The sequence below is a fragment of the Plecotus auritus genome (assembly GCF_963455305.1).
Source record: "Plecotus auritus genome assembly, chromosome: 6".
NCBI lineage: Eukaryota > Metazoa > Chordata > Mammalia > Chiroptera > Vespertilionidae > Plecotus > Plecotus auritus.
Genome location: NC_137773.1, coordinates 25,057,426 through 25,076,829, shown reverse-complemented (window position 1 = coordinate 25,076,829; position 19,404 = coordinate 25,057,426). Strand labels below are relative to the sequence as shown.

At 40.9% G+C, this 19,404-nt stretch overlaps 1 protein-coding gene across 3 annotated transcripts in view; it reads right to left on the bottom strand.

Moving 5' to 3' along the window:
* PPP2R2B (protein phosphatase 2 regulatory subunit Bbeta) overlaps positions 1–19,404 on the bottom strand; it is a 342,634-nt gene that overhangs the window by 203,708 nt on the left and 119,522 nt on the right. Inside the window, exon 2 of one of the 3 annotated variants that reach the window (XM_080673090.1) lies at positions 3,106–3,190. The exons of the other annotated variants lie outside the window; for them this stretch is intronic. Coding sequence (XP_080529216.1) covers positions 3,106–3,142 — 37 coding nt within the window. The 5' untranslated portion in view covers positions 3,143–3,190. The remainder of the gene's footprint in view (positions 1–3,105; positions 3,191–19,404) is intronic. 3 annotated transcript variants of the gene reach the window in all.

The window sequence follows — 19,404 nt, the reverse complement described above, 5'->3', positions numbered from 1 at the left end:
TCTATGCCATCACCATTATCACTACCCACCATCTATGCCATCACCATTATCACTACCCACCATCCCCCACAGGAAGATAAGAAAACCAAATCTTCAAGCTAGACTTTTTCCTGAAGTCACCTAACTACTAACTCAGGTAGGACTGTCATTACCTGTGGACTGTACCATTCTCTCTGCCTAGCACACTTTTCATTTATCATTGACTTGCATCCTCCTGCTCATCCAGGTCTCGGCTTAGCCATCTCCTTCATGAGCCCTCCTCTGAGCCTCTTAGATCATTTCACAGTCCCTTGTACTTTCCCCAGCACAGAACTTCTCACACTTCATTATAATTGCCTGTTGTTCTGTGTCCCCAACAACAGGCCATGAGTCTCTTACTGAAAGAGACCAGGTCTATGTTCTACACCTTTGCATCCCCAGTGCAGAGTATAGCACCCGGCACATAGTGAGTGCTCAGTGAATACTTTAATAAATAAAAGGATGGATGACAGGCTCCTTTCATACCAACCTGCGGCCACATATTAAAGTATTATTTCTCACGGGAGCACCTTGGGGAATCAGAGATAGTCATACATGACTTCATATTCATAGTGCTATTAAATAATCTTAACCTCATGTTGAAAACTCAAGGCAATGTTAACCAAATTCTAATGAATTCCATTCCTGAAGAAAGTAACACGTGGAAGTAATGCCTTGAAGTAACACATGTTAACGCACACGCTCATTCATTTTAGACCTCATGCTTATTCACAAAGCTATGCACACTGCTTACACAGTTACCAACCCCTTAGCATTTTGAAAAGGACACCTTCTTCATACTCTGAAAGGATTTTTCAAAAACATGTGCACTTGATGACGCACAGCGAAAAGCAGATATTCGTCCTTGGCATTCTTTCTCACAACATGCTTTTAAAATTCTGATCTGAACTCTCTCTCACTTGCAGCTTTTGAAAAATTTGAGCCAGACATGACAGACCAGAATAACACAACAAAGTAACAAACCCTTCAGTCCTTCCCCTAGCCCTCCCTCTTGGAGCAGGTAAAGAGGGCATACAAGTTGGAAACTCCAGGGAAATTCATCCAGAGTCTATCTAGTCTCCTCCCATTAAAGTAGCATTACTGAGGGCAAACCAAAGAAAACTCAGACCTCCAATCAATATCACATTAGGATGCATTAGAAAAGGTTACTTGATTGAAAAGAATGAAAGAAAGGTACCTTGGAATTATAACAGATGTAACTCCTTTTTAAAAATAGGTCAGAAAGAAAAAATAATTTTTCCATAGAAAGGAAAGAGCTGAACTCTACATTACAAACACCTCAAGTATAATTAATTAAAAGCAACCCTGCTCCTCTTATAATCTTATAGAAAAAAGCACGTTGAGACTGTAACCTGTAGGGAATCAATAGACGTGTCAAAGCTAAGGTTGCACAGTTCCCTCGGACACCAATGCCTGACACATTATAGCCACAGGCTGTGGAGAATATAAACATGTATGCATATACATTTACATGCATATATGCATCTGATCTTTGTTTTATTCTACTTCGAAGTCTCCGACCACCTATTTAGTTTCATTTCCCTGTGGTAAATATTTCCTTGGAAATGACTCCTTTCCAATTCCTTTTTAAAGGAAGCTCTTTGTTTTGAATGTCTTCCTCTTCAATCACTCTCCAAGTTCTTATCTACCCCTGGGATAATCTCCACCTCAAGGAGATTCTCTGATGATTCTTTTTCTTCAATAAAAATATGTAGTTCTATTGTCTTACCTTTTATTTTCCAGGGTGCCTCAATATAGCCACAGGTAAAGGCTGTAAAGCTAAGTAGCTCACCACACAGGTTCAAGAACTGAATTGTTAACAGCTAGCAATACTCTTCGTGGTGCATCTTCCAAGTCAGGTGGGACTACGCAGGGGTCCTCAAACTTTTTAAACAGGGGGCCAGTTCACTGTCCCTCAGACCGTTGGAGGGCCGGACTATAGTTTAAAAAAAAAAACTATGAACAAATTCCTATGCGCACTGTGGGCCCGGGACGAGTCGGCTGCTAAGCAGGACAGGCAGCGGCACCTGGCGGGCTGGATAAATGTCCTCAGCGGGCCACATGTTGCCCGCGGGCCATAGTTTGAGAATGCCTGATTAAGGGTTATGTTGAAAAGACATCCGAACATTTCGTACAGGTTAGAAGTTATTGCATAGAGATTTCTATACCTGCTTTCTAATTCGAAATTCCCCATGTGGTAAGACCCTTCATTCTTCATTGTACACAAAATAAGAAGTTCATATGGTCTCCTTCTTCACCTCCTGACACCCAACCCTTTTTCTTTGTTACAGGAGTTAATACATCTGTCTGGTCCACTCTCTAGTATCCACAAAGCAGGGTCTGCTCTCATCTAGCCCTGTGGTCGGCAAACTGCGGCTCTTTCGCCCCTTGAGTGTGGCTCTTCCACAAAATACCATGCCTGGGTGAGTCTATTTTGAAGAAGTGGCGTTAGAAGAAGTTTAAGTTTAAAAAATTTGGCTCTCAAAAGAAATTTCAGTCATTGTACTGTTGTTATTTGGCTCTGTTGACTAATGAGTTTGCCAACCACTGATCTAGCCTAATCTCTCTCTCCTGGTCCTTTTATAACTAGTTATAATTCGTCATTGCTGTGTTGTAACACATTACATCAAAACGTGCTCTTAGCCGAAACCGGTTTGGCTCAGTGGATAGAGCATCGGCCTGCGGACTGAAGGGTCCAGGGTTCGATTCCGGTCAAGGGCATGTACCTTGGTTGCGGGCACATCCCCAGTGGGGGGTGTGCAGGAGGCAGCTGATCGATGTTTCTCTCTCATCAATGTTTCTAGCTCTCTATCCCTCTCCCTTCCTCTCTGTAAAAAAATCAATAAAATATATTTAAAAAACAACAACAACAACAACAACAAAAAAACACGTGCTCTTAGTTCTGAAAACAGTAAATCAAACAAAGCTTCCCATTTACACTTTCTATTTAAAAGGTGACTTAATTGCGTTGGGTTCCACAGAACTACTTTAAGCACTTGGAACTAGTCAACACTTCCACATTGCTATTTTATTAAGAACAGTAGGTATAAATAATAATATTAATACCTTTATTTCCATAGGTGCTTTCATCTGGATAATTCATGCTTCATAATTGTGCCACTAGCCTCTGTCTTGGGTTCTCCCTTGGCTCCTGTGACAAACATGGGGTTCAGATCCAGACGCCAGGAGGTGGTGCCATACGGGTACATAGCACTGTCCCCAGGCCCCTCCAGTCTCTTTGTGTGAGGTGGCTCCTGGCTGTCAATAGCCAGGCTAATAAGGGGACACAATCAATGCTACAAAACCTCCCTGTGCTCCAGCCTCCTCAACCAGAAGGGGGCTGCCTTCCGGTTTGGAGAGCATTGGTTCTTACAGGGCTATCTGGGCCAGCAGCCCAAGCAGCACCTGGGAAACCCATAGAAAGCAAACGTGAGGGCCCCATCCCCGACCTCTTAAATGAGAAACTCTGGGAAGGGCCCAGCAGGTTCCAGTTGACAAATACTTCAGGTGATTCTTATACACATTAGAGTTGAAAACAACTGCGACTGGGCATCTAGGGCGTTGTCAGGAGGCTGGAGTTGTTAGGAGAGCGATCTTCATGTAGTTAGAGAGGGGATATATGTGTAGGATACGAAGGTTTGGAGGTAAGGCTTCAGAGTGTGGGGCTGCTAGAGCAAAGGGTATAAAATGGGGACAATGCTCTGGTACACAGAACAACTTGGAAGCAATGAAAACATTTCAGAAATAAGAGCAGGTCATTTCCTGGATTGGAAGGGGCTCCCTTCCTCTTAAAGTATTCAGCAGTACAAGATCATAATCATGAATCTATGACTAAGGCAATACAAAAAGAAGTGCTAAAAATAAAAATGCAAGATTTAGAAAAACACACAAAATTAAGCCTTACTAAGAGGTTTCAACATACCACTAATATAGAAAAAGAGATTTATAATTAATCTGTTACCATTAACTTTTTAATAGCTCAAAGTTATTATCTTTAAAAACTATCCTACTGATGAATAAATGGATGTTAGCTTCCTAATGCTTTATTTCATATTCAGAAAAGGGCATCAGTTGGCTTAGGCCCTCTCAAGACTTCATTTACTGTTATTTGAGATTATATTTATTATTTAAAAGTGATCAACCACCACCAGCCAGAACGGATACTGGATCAAAGATTAAAGTTGTGGTCTTATTTCTCCTTGGTTTTGTAATCAAAACAACTGTCTTCTGAAAGTAATGGTTATGTTTTAGGACATATAGATAACTGTACTAATATTCAAGAATCTACAGCCTAACATGATTGAGCAGTTACTGCATACTGTGTACCAGGGACTGTCCTGAGCACATTACATACACTGTCACATTTAATACAGGCAAACCTCGGAGATATTGCAGGTTTTGTTACTGACCACCGCACTAGAGCCATAGTTGCAATAAAAACAAGTCATAATCTCTTTGCTAGTGGAAGGTCTTGCCTTCAATTTATTAAAAATGTAACATATGCACCCTGACCGGTTTGGCTCAGTGGATAGAGCATTGGCCTGAGGACTCAAGGGTCCCAGGTTCGATTCTGGTCAAGGGCATGTACCTTGGTTGTGGGCACATCCCCAGTAGGGGGTGTGCAGAAGGCAGCTGATTGATGTTTCTCTCTCATCGATGTTTCTAACTCTCTATCCCTCTCTCTTCCTCTCTGTAAAAAAGTCAATAAAATATATATTAAAAAAAATGTAACATCTGTGAAGCTCAATAGAGCAATAAAACGAGGTACGCCTGTACTCACAATCACCTTAGGATGTTAGCATTGTTATCCTCATTTTACAGAGGAGGTGCCTGGGCTTAGAGAGGTTAAATAACTTGTCCAAGGTCACAGAACTAGCAAGGGATGGAGCCAGGATACAAACATAGCTGCCTCCAGAGTCAGTGTTCTTAACCACTTCAGTACAGGCACATCTTATCCATTGCACTTCGCTTTTATTGTGCTTCACAGATGTTGCATTTTTAACAAATTGAAAACAAGACCTCCACCAGCAAAAGGATTATGATTACCTTTATTGCAGTAGTTGAAAACTAAACTCTCAATATCTCTGATGTGTGTGTGTGTGTGTGTGTGTGTGTGTGTATTAGTATAATCCTAAACTCTGGAAATTTGGAGGGCAGAAAGACTGTATCATCCAGTGCAAATAGTACTTAGGACCACTTAAAGCTTCTAGAAATACTAAAAACAACCCAACAACCACTTATTGAATGTTCAACTTATGTCAGGTACTGAACTAACCACTGCACAAGTATTCACACTGAATCCTCACAACAATATAGAAGGCAGTTATTATGATTGTCCCAATGTTAACAGGAGCAATTACAGTTAGAGGACTTAAGCGATAAGCCCATCTTCTTGGTAAAGAACTCACTGCTCATGTAAGTGGAAATGAAGCAAAAGATGTACATAGTGCATAAAAACCACTCAGTAAATGTACCTTTCTGTCTTCATATTATTGTTTCAGAGATAACAATGGTGCTGGTGATGATCAAGCCATTGTCTTCCTTCCCTATTCTCTTACTTGTTCCACAAGACAAATATTTGTGAGTTAGATGTTTGGGCACAGAGAGCAGTTGTGAAATGGAGCTAAGTTTACTGGCTTTTCCACATCTTCAAAATTATCAAACCCTATTTCTTTAAGGTTGTGCCACTAGCCAGGAGTGTGGCCTCCGGACACTTCCATTTGGCAACAGCAACAATGAATGGACTTATCTCACACCCAAGCCCAACAATCCAAAGGCTATGGTACTTGTTCTCCCCTACGAACCAGTGCAAAGGATGTAGGTGGCCAACACCTACAGGCCATATGATGTCACCTATGTGTGGAATCTAGAGAGCAAAATAAATGAACAAAGAAAATAGAAATAGACTCACAGACTCTGAGAACAGACTGATGGTTACCTGAGAGGAGGGAGTGAAAAAAGTGAAGGGATTAAGAAGTACAAATTGGTAGTTGCAAAATAGTCATGGGGATATCAAGTACAGCATAGGGAATGGTCAATAATATTGTAATAACTATGTATGATGCCAGGTGGGTACAGGAAATATTGAGGGGACCACTTTACAAAGTATATGATTATCTAATCATTATGCTGCACACCTAAAACTAATACAAAATACTGAATGTAAACTATAACTGAAAAATAAAATTTAAAAAAGTTTATTTGATATTCTAGTGTCATGGGAAGAACTCTATTCTAGGAATCAGAATCTATGGACCTCAGTCTTGTCTCCACCACAAACCACCATGTGATCATGGACAAGTTGATTAACTTCACTGGATCTCAGTCTCCTCCTTGAGGAAATGAAAAGAAATAAAACTTGTTCTCCAAATTTGTTGTGCATAGTAGATAAAAGCTGTGAAAATACTTTACAAAAATATAAAACCCCGTCACAAGTATAAGACAACATGACTATTTTACATTATGAAAGTTCTTTCATGCTTAAAACCTGCCACTAACATATCAACCTAGTCAGCCAAGTTGGTTTACTGACAAGCTAATTTAAAAGGCAAGAGGAAAGAGGACTATTTAAAACTGGTGATTACCAAAGACATCCATGGAACTCTTTGCTCAGTTGTTAAAAGGGATGTTTCCAATGACCTTACATCCCTATAAGCCTGGCAAATCCCCAGATCAGTGAATGTTGGCATGAAATAGCCTGAGAAACCTTTTTGTGTTAAGCAAAAGGAGCATCACCAAACTACTTTGGTACCAAGCAGGTCAGAGACACTTTCAGTAGCTCAACAAAGGGGCTCAATGCATTTCGCTAAAGATGCCTTTGGGTTCCTATTCAGATTTCACGCTGCCATGCTTTCTCCCTTGCAAGTCCACGTTATAGAGTAGAATTTGGGTGGATTAATTGAGAAAACAGTGGAAGGGGACAGTGCAAAGGACATTTTTATGCAGGGAGGGGAAAAAATTAATTCCATCTGGAGTTAAACTTGGAGAGATGAATAAAAGTAGTTACTATAGTATGGAGTGTTTTTACATCTCATTGGAAGAATACAAACAAGATTCAAGAGCAAAGGTGAGAAAATCAGGGAAGCATTTCTTTGGTGCGTTTGCATACATCTTGGGCTATGTTCTCCCCTCAAATTATGTGACAGATTAAAATAGCTTTGCGACATGACACCATCATCCTGCTTTTCCAATTATAGTTCTTTTCTTTAAATATTTTGTAGGTCAACGCAAACGGGTAAAACAAGGCCCTAAGTATGAATTTTATTTGAGCCTGTATTTGGAAAGTCCCATTCATTCTTTCAAGTCACTAGCTGTGGGGCTATAAAACTGATAGCTTGATTTATCACTCAAACTCCGACTCTAGACCATCTTGCCAAGTTTACGCAAAATAAAAACAAACAAACAAACAAACAGAAGTTATGAAGGTTGCCTAAAGACCATGATCAATGACTGCAAAGGAAACCAAGGCTTCTCAAACATGAAACATGCCACAATTTTCAAAGTCAAGAACATTTCAAGGTGTTGTATTTTCTTGCCTATGTGACTCTGATAAAACACACCTGCACTCTGTCACTAACAGTCACGTTGCAATATAGTATACTTGACCAGCTGCCCCCATGTGCAGACCTTTCCAGTAGGTCTGGTTGTCACTAATCCACTGATTAAACATCTTAAGACTGGCTTTGGCAAAACATGCCAGAAATTCCTTCAGGGTAATTAAAACCACCTTCTGTGTCAATAAACACAGATTGTGAGATGCTTCCTGTGCAGAGGGACTGGCTCTGACCCATGAGCTCTAGGACATTTTTTCTGAGATGGCTTTTCCATCATGGCACATTTTTACTGACTCATCCGGACGCTTTCCCAGCCCCCTTATGAAATGATTGGCTGATGTCAGAGATATCATTTCACCTTTATTGTTTCAGCCAAGACACAAAGACCGAAGGGGCTCTGAACCTAAGGGCCAAGCTCATTGCCAAAGCCCTTTCACCCAGACCTACAGGTAAGAGTTGAAAGGGACTCTTGTTACATAATTTGACAGTTACCAGTGTCGATTTATCTCTACTCTTCTGGGGTTCAAACTGATTTTCATTTGAAAAATTATTAATGTGACTTCAAAGTAAAAGAAAGAACTCAGGTGAACATTTACTACATTGATATCCAGAGATTATTTCTCTGCACGTAGTACATGATCATGAATTATTTTTCACCACAATGACATCTTATGCAAACAATGTATATGCTTATTTTACAACTACCATACATTATAGAAAATATAAATAGTAAAAAATACTTAAAATCCCACCAGTCTGAGATAAACATCATCAATATTTTGGTAGCATTTTTTAATGGAATTCTTAATGTACATACATAGCAGTTTGTATAAGAGGAATCATACCCTTTTTCTCATGGATGTGACTATCTTTATGTTTTTTAGTAGTCTTATTTTTTGCTTGCTTCTCCCCTCCTCCCATAACCAATGTAATAAGCTTTTATACATTTTTTTCATACTGATATCATTGTATACTAGCTCGTATACATAAATGAGGTTTCAGTTGCTCAATCAATACTTGCTGGATGGTTAAAGAGTACAGTGAAAGAACAAACTCGTAAACAAGTGAATGGATAAAAGAATAAAGAATGCCTTCAATTAGTTGGCAGTTTCCAAGTGATTGCAAAAATAATATAGCACATCTTTTTCCATCTCCCCTATATCTTTAAACTATAGTGGGAGTAGGGGAACCTCGTTTCAACATGTTTAGAGGGATCTACAAGTTTAAACTCCCAAGTAAAGAACATGTAACTGGCTACTGTTCTAACTACAGAGACGGTACCAATCTACTCTCAGACTCCAGTCAATTTCAAAAACCGTTCACTAAGCACCCATGTGCCACGCACTGCACTGTCCTCTGCAGAATAGACGAAAGGAGCAGAAATATGATGACTGCCTTCTAGGAGTTTCTTTCTAGTTGGGGAAACGATATTCAAGTCTGCCTCTTTCTGGATGGCTGCCTGAACTTGGACCTCAGTTTTCATGTTTGTGAAATGGGGAGAATACCTGTACCTCATAGGACTATTGCTGTCAAGATGAAAGAACCTGAGGAATTCAGGAAAAACTTCATGGGAAAGTGTATATTTGAGGCAGGCCTTGTAGGTCCCAGGGAAGAGGAAACAGCACATGGGGGCAGGGGAGCAGGAATGGCCTGGGGCAGTGAGGACCCAGCACATGCCACCCTGGTTAGTTTGAAGATCAGTTTTGAGAGACTCAGGAGATGAGGGGACAGGCAGAAAACATTATAAACACAGGAGAAAATTGTGAACAGACTAATCTCCTTAAAGGGTCAAACAAGAGGAGGAAGATATTTTTTGCCTTTTCAGCATGTGCCAATGTCTAGATCAAGGCCATCCATATGAGTGACTCAAAGGCAACCTGCTTGTCAAGTAAACTGGAACAAGAAAAAACCTGGCCTGCACAACGGGCTCAAATCCAAGTTTCTAAGACTTGTAGGAAAAATTCTGATCGGAAAATTTCCATCTCAAATTGTGCTGAGGAAGCTTGGGGTCTGAGTAAGCATGTTGGCAGCCACAATATGATCTTGAGATTGCTTTTGCCTTTTTCACAGTGGTGCACAGAGTTCTTCAGGACCTGGGGAGACCTTAGCAAGTGTTTGATCGCTGACCCTGCAAGGGATCAGAGAACTTGTAGAGAAATACACTTTGTTCACAAATAAAACTGCACCCAAAACTTTCTCCTACATCCTATGAAGTGACCAGATGATTCTAACTTCCAAAGCACAGTGTATCAGTTTCATCCAGGCTAATCCTACAGAACTGGGTGGAATTAGATACCCATCATAGCAAGAGATGTCAGTTGGAAGCACTGAACTGTCGAGTCTCTTCTGTTAGCTCAGGGTTCCAGGAGAGCCATTCTCCCCTCTGTCACATTTTCCTTTTATAATCTAGCTCTGTTGATGAATTCCTGGAGGCAGGTCTCTATGGATTTGCACTGCCCTAATTAATGTTCCCATCCCATCCTATCTGTCATGGACTTCCAGACAGTAGAGAAAGGCAATGACAGGTAGATTTTAATATTAAAATTCTAAATGACTGAAACTTGATGTTTCTAGAAGCTGCTTTATACTTTTAGTCCTCTGAGGAAGCAACAGAATCTCCTACTAACCACCCAAATCTTTTACAAATCAACTGTCCATCCATTCACCATTCACCCACCCATCCATTCATCCATCCATCCATCCATTCATCCATCCATCCATCCATCCATCCACCTTTTCCATTCATTCATCCATCCATCCACCCACCCACCCACCCACCCATCCATCCATTCATCATGCATCCTTTAAATTTTATCTATTGGACACGTAGGTACTAACCTGTGTATCATTTTTAGGACCTCATAACAATTTCACATGAAAAATGTCTAAAAAAACTTAGTATTCTCATCTCAGTGCCCCAAGACACTTCAGAGGGAGAAAAATGTCCCCAAATACTCAAGGAAAATGAGTTGAAATTTCAGACTGACTCCCAACTATAATCCCCAAAGATTGCTGAAATGCAGATAGCCAATATACTTTGAAAAGGGACTAAAAATTATGCACTAAAAATATAATCCCAGTGGTAGTTTATAAGATTTGCACTTTTCATTTCCATTAAATGATGCTCCCAGTTTTTTAGGGAAAACTAGAGAAGGTGGGAAGTGCAAAGCCAATGATAGTTAGAATCTGTGTGTTTTTTTTTTCTCTGATTTGCCAGGGTTGAAATTGCATTCAACCACACATAGCATTAGCAAAATAAGTTAACATAGCTCATTTGAAACCCCTTTCCCCAGAGACTAGGTCATTAAACAAGTATTACTGGTTGTCATACTGCGTCAGTCATTCTTTGAAGTTACCTACTCACCAGTTTGAGAAAAATTAACATTTCTGGGTCACTAGGTTCCATATACTTATCTACAAATGATGCCCTGGAACCATGAATGTCATTTTATTTAATCTAGGTGGGCACTCAATCCCAGAGATGAAGCTACACACCCATGTACTTAATGGCAGAGGCTGAGAACTGAGTTTGACTCACTCTCAGAACAGTAAAAGTACCTGAGGCTTTGGGGAAGAACAAGGGGAATGGGATCAAATTAAAGTTCCATGGCTATGTCTTTATGAATTTTTTTCTAATCTTCACCCCACGTAAGTTTTCTGTTCTGAACCTCAACACTCTGAAATTCTATGACAATGTGAGGTAGAGGCAAAATATAAACCAGACTAAAGGGGCAAAGTGCCATGGCCATTGTCAAGGCGAACCTGGGTATGACTTTTTTTAAGGCAATTTATTATTATCTAGGAACTTAATTGTTTGTACTATTTAGCCCAGCAATCTTAACATTAAAAACTTGTTTTGCCCTGGCTGATTTTGCTCAGTGGATAGAGTGTGGGCCTGCAGACTGAAGGGTCCCAGGTTCAATTCCAGTCAAGGGCACATGCCCAGGTTGCAGGCTAGATCCCCAGTAGGGGACGTGCAAGAGGCAGCCAATCAATGATTCTCTCTCTTCATTGATTGTGGGGCGAGGCTACAGTGTTTGGACAGGTTCAAGCCTTGGACTGATGAGAGGGCACAGTCCTCTCGTGGCCATGTGCAAGTCCCAGCCTGGAGGGCAGAGCCCTCCCAGCACAATTATAGCCAACAGCTACGGTTGTAAGCTTGAACCTATGGTCCGAACACGTGGCCCCCCATGCCTAAGTGATATAGGCTGCAAGTAAACAAAGCTTGATCAGGTGCACGTAATTGAGTGGGACTGAAACCCATGAGAATGTTGTAAACATCTTGACCACGCCCTTACTTTGCCTCCTGGCATCTGCTATAAAATAAAGACACGGCTTGTAGTCCGTGGCGCTGCTGGCTCCCCATATGGGAAGCAGCGTCTCACTGAGTCCCAGATTTCATTCTCTTCTCTATTTTTTCTCAATCCTTCATCGCCCTCCACTCGGGTTCAGTGAACCTGGCTGAGCTGGTGAGGCACATAAGGCGCCATGGGGCTGAGTATGCCTTGGCCGTGCTGGCTCCCCACAATTGATGTTCCTATCTCTCTCTCTACCTCCCCCTTCCTCTCTGAAACAAATAAAAATATATTTTTAAGAAAACTTGTTTTAAGAAAATAACTAGAGAGATGATTTAGATTAGTTCAATTATTTATCACACAATTATTATAGCAAAATATTGAAAATAATCTAAACTTCCTGCATTAGGTGATTGGTAAAATTATGGTTTAACTATAGGATGTTACAGAAAAATGCTCACTGTATTGTTTGGGACAAAAATAAAACAAGGGATATAATACTATTTTATATAATTCCAGCATTCACCCATTTCTCTCTCTCTCCCTCTTTCTCTCTTTCTCTCACACACAGTGTGAAAGAAAATACATTTAAAAAGTGTTTAATAATTATGTCTGGCTAGAGGTAAATTTGATATTTTTAAAGATCCTCACTCAATAGTTTTTTAAATTGATATTAGAGAGAAGAAAGAAGACAGAGAGATAGAAACATTGATGTGAAAGAGAAACATCAATCTGTTGCCTCCTGTAAATGCCCAGACCGGAAATCAAACCCACAACCTAGTATGTGCCCTGACAGGGAATCAAACTTGCAATCTTTTGGTGTAGACAATGCTCCAACCAACTGAGTTACACCGATCAGGGCTTGATTTTCTATTTTTGCACTTTTCTTTAAAGGGCAAGTTTTCATTATGGAACATATATTTTGTTCTCTCATAACCTCTTATTTAATAAAATTTATAGTTATAGTCTTATGTTTGTATCTATTTAACGTACATCTTCCCAATAGAATACAAGCTCTATGAAAGCAGGGTGTATGTATATCTGTTTCTTTTTCATTGTGTACCTGTTTTTTTTAGCATGTTTTTTATTTAGTATATAATAAATATTTTCTAAATGACTACCGAGCAAACAACTGGGGACCCTACTTATAAAAGGCATGTTTACATGTGGGGATTCTAATGAGCTAACAAGTAGTTTGTTATACATCTAGTCTCCAGTTCATTTGCTCAGACAACATACCACTTTGTTTGCTTATTTTTGCCGCCTTTCATCACACAAGGCTCCATTCTCCATTAGGAAAGCTTTTGCCATTTCTCTCCACCTGTCAGAATCTCAGCAAGGCCTGTCTTTACCCACTAAGCCATTCCTATTCAGTTAAGCTTCCCTCTAGTACTTACTGCAAGCACTCACTTAGAAGAGAGTTTTTTTGAACTTCTATTGGGTTTCAAACACTTTTTTAGAATAGGGATCAGCAATCTATGGTCCATGGGCCACCACTGGATTCTGCAAATAGTTTTGCAAGAACACAGCCATCCCCACATGCTACATTGGCAGAGCTGAGTAGTTGGACACAAACTGTGATCAGCAAAGCCCAAAAGATTTATAGGAAGTTTTCCTAGCCCTTTTCTAGAACACTGACATAGTTGTACAAAGTAGAGATGGTACAAAATTTTTATCCTATTAGAAGGTTATTCATAGGGCAATATGGGATTTAAGAGATAGTATCAAATTTTTATCCTATTAGAAGGTTATTCATAGAGTAATATTGGGTTCAAAATATATGACCAAGAGCTTTGTAAAAATTATTGTAATATACCTATTTTTTTTCTTAAGAACATACATTTTTTGTGTCAGACATACCTGTATGCATTCAAGTCTAGAGTCTACTAACAGATTACACAAATTCTCTAAGCCTCAGTTTCATCACCAGTAAAACAGAAATCTGTTCTCTTGTTTTCTTAATAAATATATAATGTGTACTGTTTCCCAGGTAGACACCATATAAGAAGATGGACAAATAATGGTGAAAAAGACCTAAAAATATCACTTAATTCAGCTTTAATTGTAGTACTTCTGATGGTTGTTGTGAGGAACGGATCATACAGATAAACACATATTCATATATCTATATCACATAAACATATATCAATCTAGCTCACCATACATAAATAGAGAGTATATCATATGTAGTACATTCAGAGTACTTAACCTAATTCCTGCTTCACAGCAAACACTTAGTATATGGGAGCTCTTCCTCCTCATTATAATTACAACAGAAGCTCTTTTAACAGTCCTCTAAGTAGAAGACTCACTGGATGAAAAATGCCTTCCATTCTCTCTGTAAAATGGGCCTACAGTTTGCTCTATAGACTCTAATTAGTAGGCTAATCTCTGATACATGGGCACACTGCTGCTTCCTCTGGTTGGAGCTGCATATTTACAGAGAGGCAGTGTGTTTGTTCCCAAATCTCCTGATGCCAGTTATACTTGTTATTTAATTAAATATCATGGAAGGTGTCAAAAAGAATGGTGTGAACAGAAAGAGAGTGACTGTTTCACATGAAAATGAAGCCAACTGCTTTCAAAGGATGATTAAAAAAATGTAAAATTAAATGTAGGAGAATTAAACAATTGGGGACAACCATAAAAATCCAAATGTGTCTGTAGTGAGAACGCTTCTCAGGTATGTATGCTTTCACTCAATCTCAGTACCAAACTCAGACATGGTCTTTCTCATTCTGGGGGTGGTTTGTGTATGGAAAATATTATAATCCCCAAACATCAGACCCACGCTGAAAGATTAAGCCTTGATTTATGAACAAGCCCTTAATCAAAAGTAGAGAATGCTGTTTAAAATAAGTTTACCAATTGGGGAGCCCTAACGGGTTTGGCTCAGTAGATAGAGCATCGGCCTGCGGACTCAAGGATCCCAGGTTCGATTCCGGTCAAGGGCATGTACCTTGGTTGCAGGCACATACCCAGTAAGGAGTGTGCAGGAGGCAGCTGATCGATGTTTCTCTCTCATCGATGTTTCTAACTCTCTATCCCTCTCCCTTCCTCTCTGTAAAAAATCAATAAAATATATTTTTTTAAAAAAAGTCTTGGGTAACATATTAATAGGCCATATAAAAAAAGATTGAAAATGTTAAAAAAAATAAAAATAAAATAAGTTTACCATTTTATATAATTATCTGCTTTAAGTTTTCCAAATTACCATCAACCACCATTGGTCCCAAATGCATGGAGCAAGAGAGGGCTTCTTTTGTATTTATTTACTTCTCACATATAAACAATAACATGTGAACAGGGGGCATATCGCCTCATCTCCTTTATAGGTAAGAACTCTATCAGCCTTTCTGGTGGTGACAACGTCCCCAGGGGACCATGCCTCTTGCAAAGGTTCGCCTTCCTCCCTCTCCAGCAGAGGAGAAGAGAAAACACAAGAAGTGCCTGGTGTAAAGACCCAGCCCCTGCTTCATGGCTGTGAATGCCCAGGATGCTATAAAATCACCGTTCTCTTTAGCCAGGCACAAACCGTCGGTGCATGTGTTGGCTGCTCCATGGTCCCCTCTCAGCCTTCAGGAGGAAGCCCCTTGAATCCAGATGAGTGGGGAATCATCCCAGTGAGACACATTTTGAATAGAAAAAATAAAAGAAAGAAAACAATCAAAGATGTGGCGTGATCTGTCCAGGCCACAGAGCCAACACTGCTGGAAGTGGGTCTAGAGCTGGGCAGGCTCTGATTCTACCACTTCAGCCACCTGGTGATAACAGACAGCACAGACTGGCCCGGCACAAGGTTAAGTATTTCGAGAAGGCCAGAGGGTCATCTGCCTGAATAGATGGAAAGATGCTTGAGAACAAGAACTTACACTTCACCCTAGTCCCCAGCACAACCCTCATAGCATCAGGCGTTAACTACAATACATGGATTTTGTTTGAATTGATGAATTTCCTTTTCTACTGTGGAACAGTGCAAGAAATTGGAGCCTTCTTGATTTCTGCAAGAGCCAGGTTCACGCGGGTTTATAACCCCCCTCCATGGAGCACACAATAACAGCAAGGGAGAAATGCCACTGAGCCTGTCAGATCGTGTCATTGAGAGCTCAGCCTCACCGACTGGCACTTGCTCTTGCCTGTCAGTGCGGCAAGATGAGCAGCGCCCTGCTCACCAGATGGCTATTTGTTCCACCAGCCACCTTTGCCGTGCCGGCCGTGTCCCTGATTCACTCCGGCCCAGGACAGTCTCCAGCATTCATGCTGCAAGACAGCTCCTGCCAACAACTTTGCCAAATGGCTCTTCTCAAAGTCAGGGGCCGCCCAGACAGACTGGCTCCTCCATCTGCAGTGGCTTTTGGCAAAGAGATGCTTCTCTTTCTGGCTCCGCCTCTTGGCTGCACCAGAGCCTACTTGCCAGAAGGATGAGTTGACCCATCAGTAAGAGCAGCCAGGCCTGAAATTCTGGGACCATTTAAAGCCCATGCCTGTGTCCCCCAGCCTTGCCTCTGAACACCATGTCAGAACATACCAAGGAGATCTACCCAGATGGTCGCAAATACAGATGGAGTGTATCACAGAAATTTCCAACCAGGAAAATCTATAGAGAGCATGCTTCCCCTCCCCCATCTTCAACCTCAATTTAGTAGATTAGGAAAACTGAAGCCCAGAGAGTAAAAGTGACTAATTATGGTGGCAAATCTGGGAAAAATACCTGCTTAGAATATAATCCACAGGAGAGTTTAAAATACTGCACTGCCTTCCAATTTTCCCTCCATTCATTTCCAAAGTTTTGATAAATATTGGACCCTCTGTACTGGTATTAATTCAAAAGTGCATTTCTTTAAGGAAATGAAAATCTTTGCTCTGTGTCAACATCATGACTTTGGTTTTACACAGGTGTGTGTCCATACACTACCCTGAGATGATCTGCTGCAGGTTAGGAATATGAGCCTGTCAGACAGAGCTGGGAGTGACTTCTGTTCTGCTGCTCACTGTTGGGTAACCTTGGACAAATACTAGTCTCCTGCTTCAACTTTTCACTGAAAGGGCTATAAGGACAATATCAATTTACAGAGTTGTGAGGATTAAATGAGAAAAATACTTTAAAGACCAAAGTCCATCCCTGGCACATAGTAAGCCTTCCACAATGGCCAGCAGTCACCATGGTTCATCACTAACATTCAAATCTGCAATGGTTTTGGTAGAAAGAGGTATACTGAGGAATTCCCATGTTCTGCATTAGGAAATTCAAGTTCACGAGGTTAAATGACCTTTCCAAGGTTACTTAGGGAATAAATGGACGACCAGAGAGTCCTTCTTGCCATTTTGCTAAGAAATGAGAACCTGTATCTTGACTTTAAAGATGATACAATCAGGAAGGAGAACATGTGAACCAAAGCATATACACATGAGTAAACACTGCAGTATCTTATGTAATATAAAAAGCTAGGAACAATTTTCCATCCATCCATAAGGGAATTACTAAAGAAAATACGGTACAGTCATATCATGAGCACTACACAGCCATGGGAAAGAAGGCAGATGTAGGTGTCCTGACATGAAAAGATCTTTTAGACATACATCATGGAGTGGGGGAAGGAAAGCAAAGTGCAAATAAACTGTATGCATTCAGTTACACAGAGAAACCATCCCTCCCTCAATGTAATCTGTTCATGTCTATTTAAATGAATTGATAAGCATATGAAGGCGGCTCCAAGGATGCATACCCAACTACTGACAATGGTAGCCCCTGCACAGGGAAGTGGGGTGGATGTGGGGGATGAAGGGTGATTCATGATTTGCTTTATCTATTCGTATAATGCTCAAATCCTTTCAAATAAAAAGGCATTTATGTATTATGTGCCTTATGAATAAAGACATAAAGGCAGAGAGAAATGTGAATGACAACAATACAGCTGTTGTGAACCAACAGGCCTCTCCTACCTTGGGTGTCCAACTTGACTTCTGCAAAGTTCCATGAGCCACGTTAACCTCCTTGAATTTTTGGTGCAGCTATCCCCTTTGGTAAAACACTTCTCGGTGAAGCACTTCCTGGTGATATTTTGAGCACCTGCAAGTGCTGAGCATCTTGCTGCAATAGTCCCTTCCCAGCTTTCCCACCCTCTGCACCTGGTGAGGGTCACAAGGCTGATCCCCCTCCATTATTGGAGGAGGTGGCCTTTCATTCTGCAACTACTTCCGGTTCATTACTTAACATGGATTTATAGCAGCAGAATCAGAGCTGCATGATGGAGGAGGCTGTCAGTCCCCCAGCATCAAGCCCAGTATCCCTGGAATACATCCTCTCACAGGTAAGGTTCTCGTCAGCACATTCCATCTAGCAGACCTCATCTTTCTCAGGTTAAAAACCAGCCTATAGGGGCCCCTCCAGAACCTTAGATTCCATGCATCTTTTGGCCCCTTGCCCACAGAGTCCCCTAATTTCTTTACATTTGCTGTAAGAAATCATGTTTCTTTCTTCTAAAGCACCAGCCTGATTTGTCCCCTTCACAAACACATCTTTTTTCATTACCCACATGATCCCTTCTCCAAAGAAACCAATTAATACTAATTAGTTTTCCATGGATTTCACACATGCATATCTTATCATCACTCCTAATTCTTTCAATGGTGAACTTGCAGCATAAGAATTCAAGGGTTCTTGAATGACTTAAGACAAAGCTCCCAGTGGTCTTGTAAAATAAACCTGTTTTTCCAGTAGGATAGTTGTGTCAATACTGGTAGGGGTATATCAGAGCTGATTTTCAGCCTGATTCTAGAGCTTGACTAGAAAAGCAAAAGAAGGGCATTTGTTAGAAAAGATGACAAGTTTGGTGAAAGCAAACTCATTTTATTAATGGGGGAAGAGGGGAGGAGCATTAGACACTGTTCTGGCCAAAATGAGGCCTCAGATGCCTCCACATTAATGTGCAAAAGAGCATCGGCCATCACATAGCTGCCTCTGTCCCACTCCTTTGTTCTGTTCCAGGAAATTCTCTCTGTTGTCATCTGCTCTACAGAATGGGTGCCTAGATGGCCCAGTGGGACCATCTCAGCTCAGCCTGGGTCCTGCAGTGGGTGTGAGGGAGATGAAGAAGGCTATAAAAACCCAGCTAATTTCCACATTTTGATTGCTCGATTGCATAGATATTGTCCTTCTTTTCTTATAGAGTAGAATATATCTATACGTGTAAGTCAAGTAAGGATTCTGGCACTGGGTGGGGGACTTCAGCTCCCTCCCTGTGGGACCATTGGGGAAGGTCCAGGCACATGCCCTGCAGCACGTAGAAGAGATGGGCCAAGTGAATGGAGCAGCACTGAATGGGCACCATGGGGTTGGATGCAGGTGGAGGACAGAATACAACCTGCATTTCGCCCCCTAAAACCTGACAAGAGGCAGCAGGGATGGGCAAAGAGCACATGCTTGAAGTCCTGGGTTCCAATCTGGTTCTGCCAGTTCCAAGTATGAACCTTAACACAAGATTCTTTGCTTCTCCAAACCTCAAAATTTCTTCTTC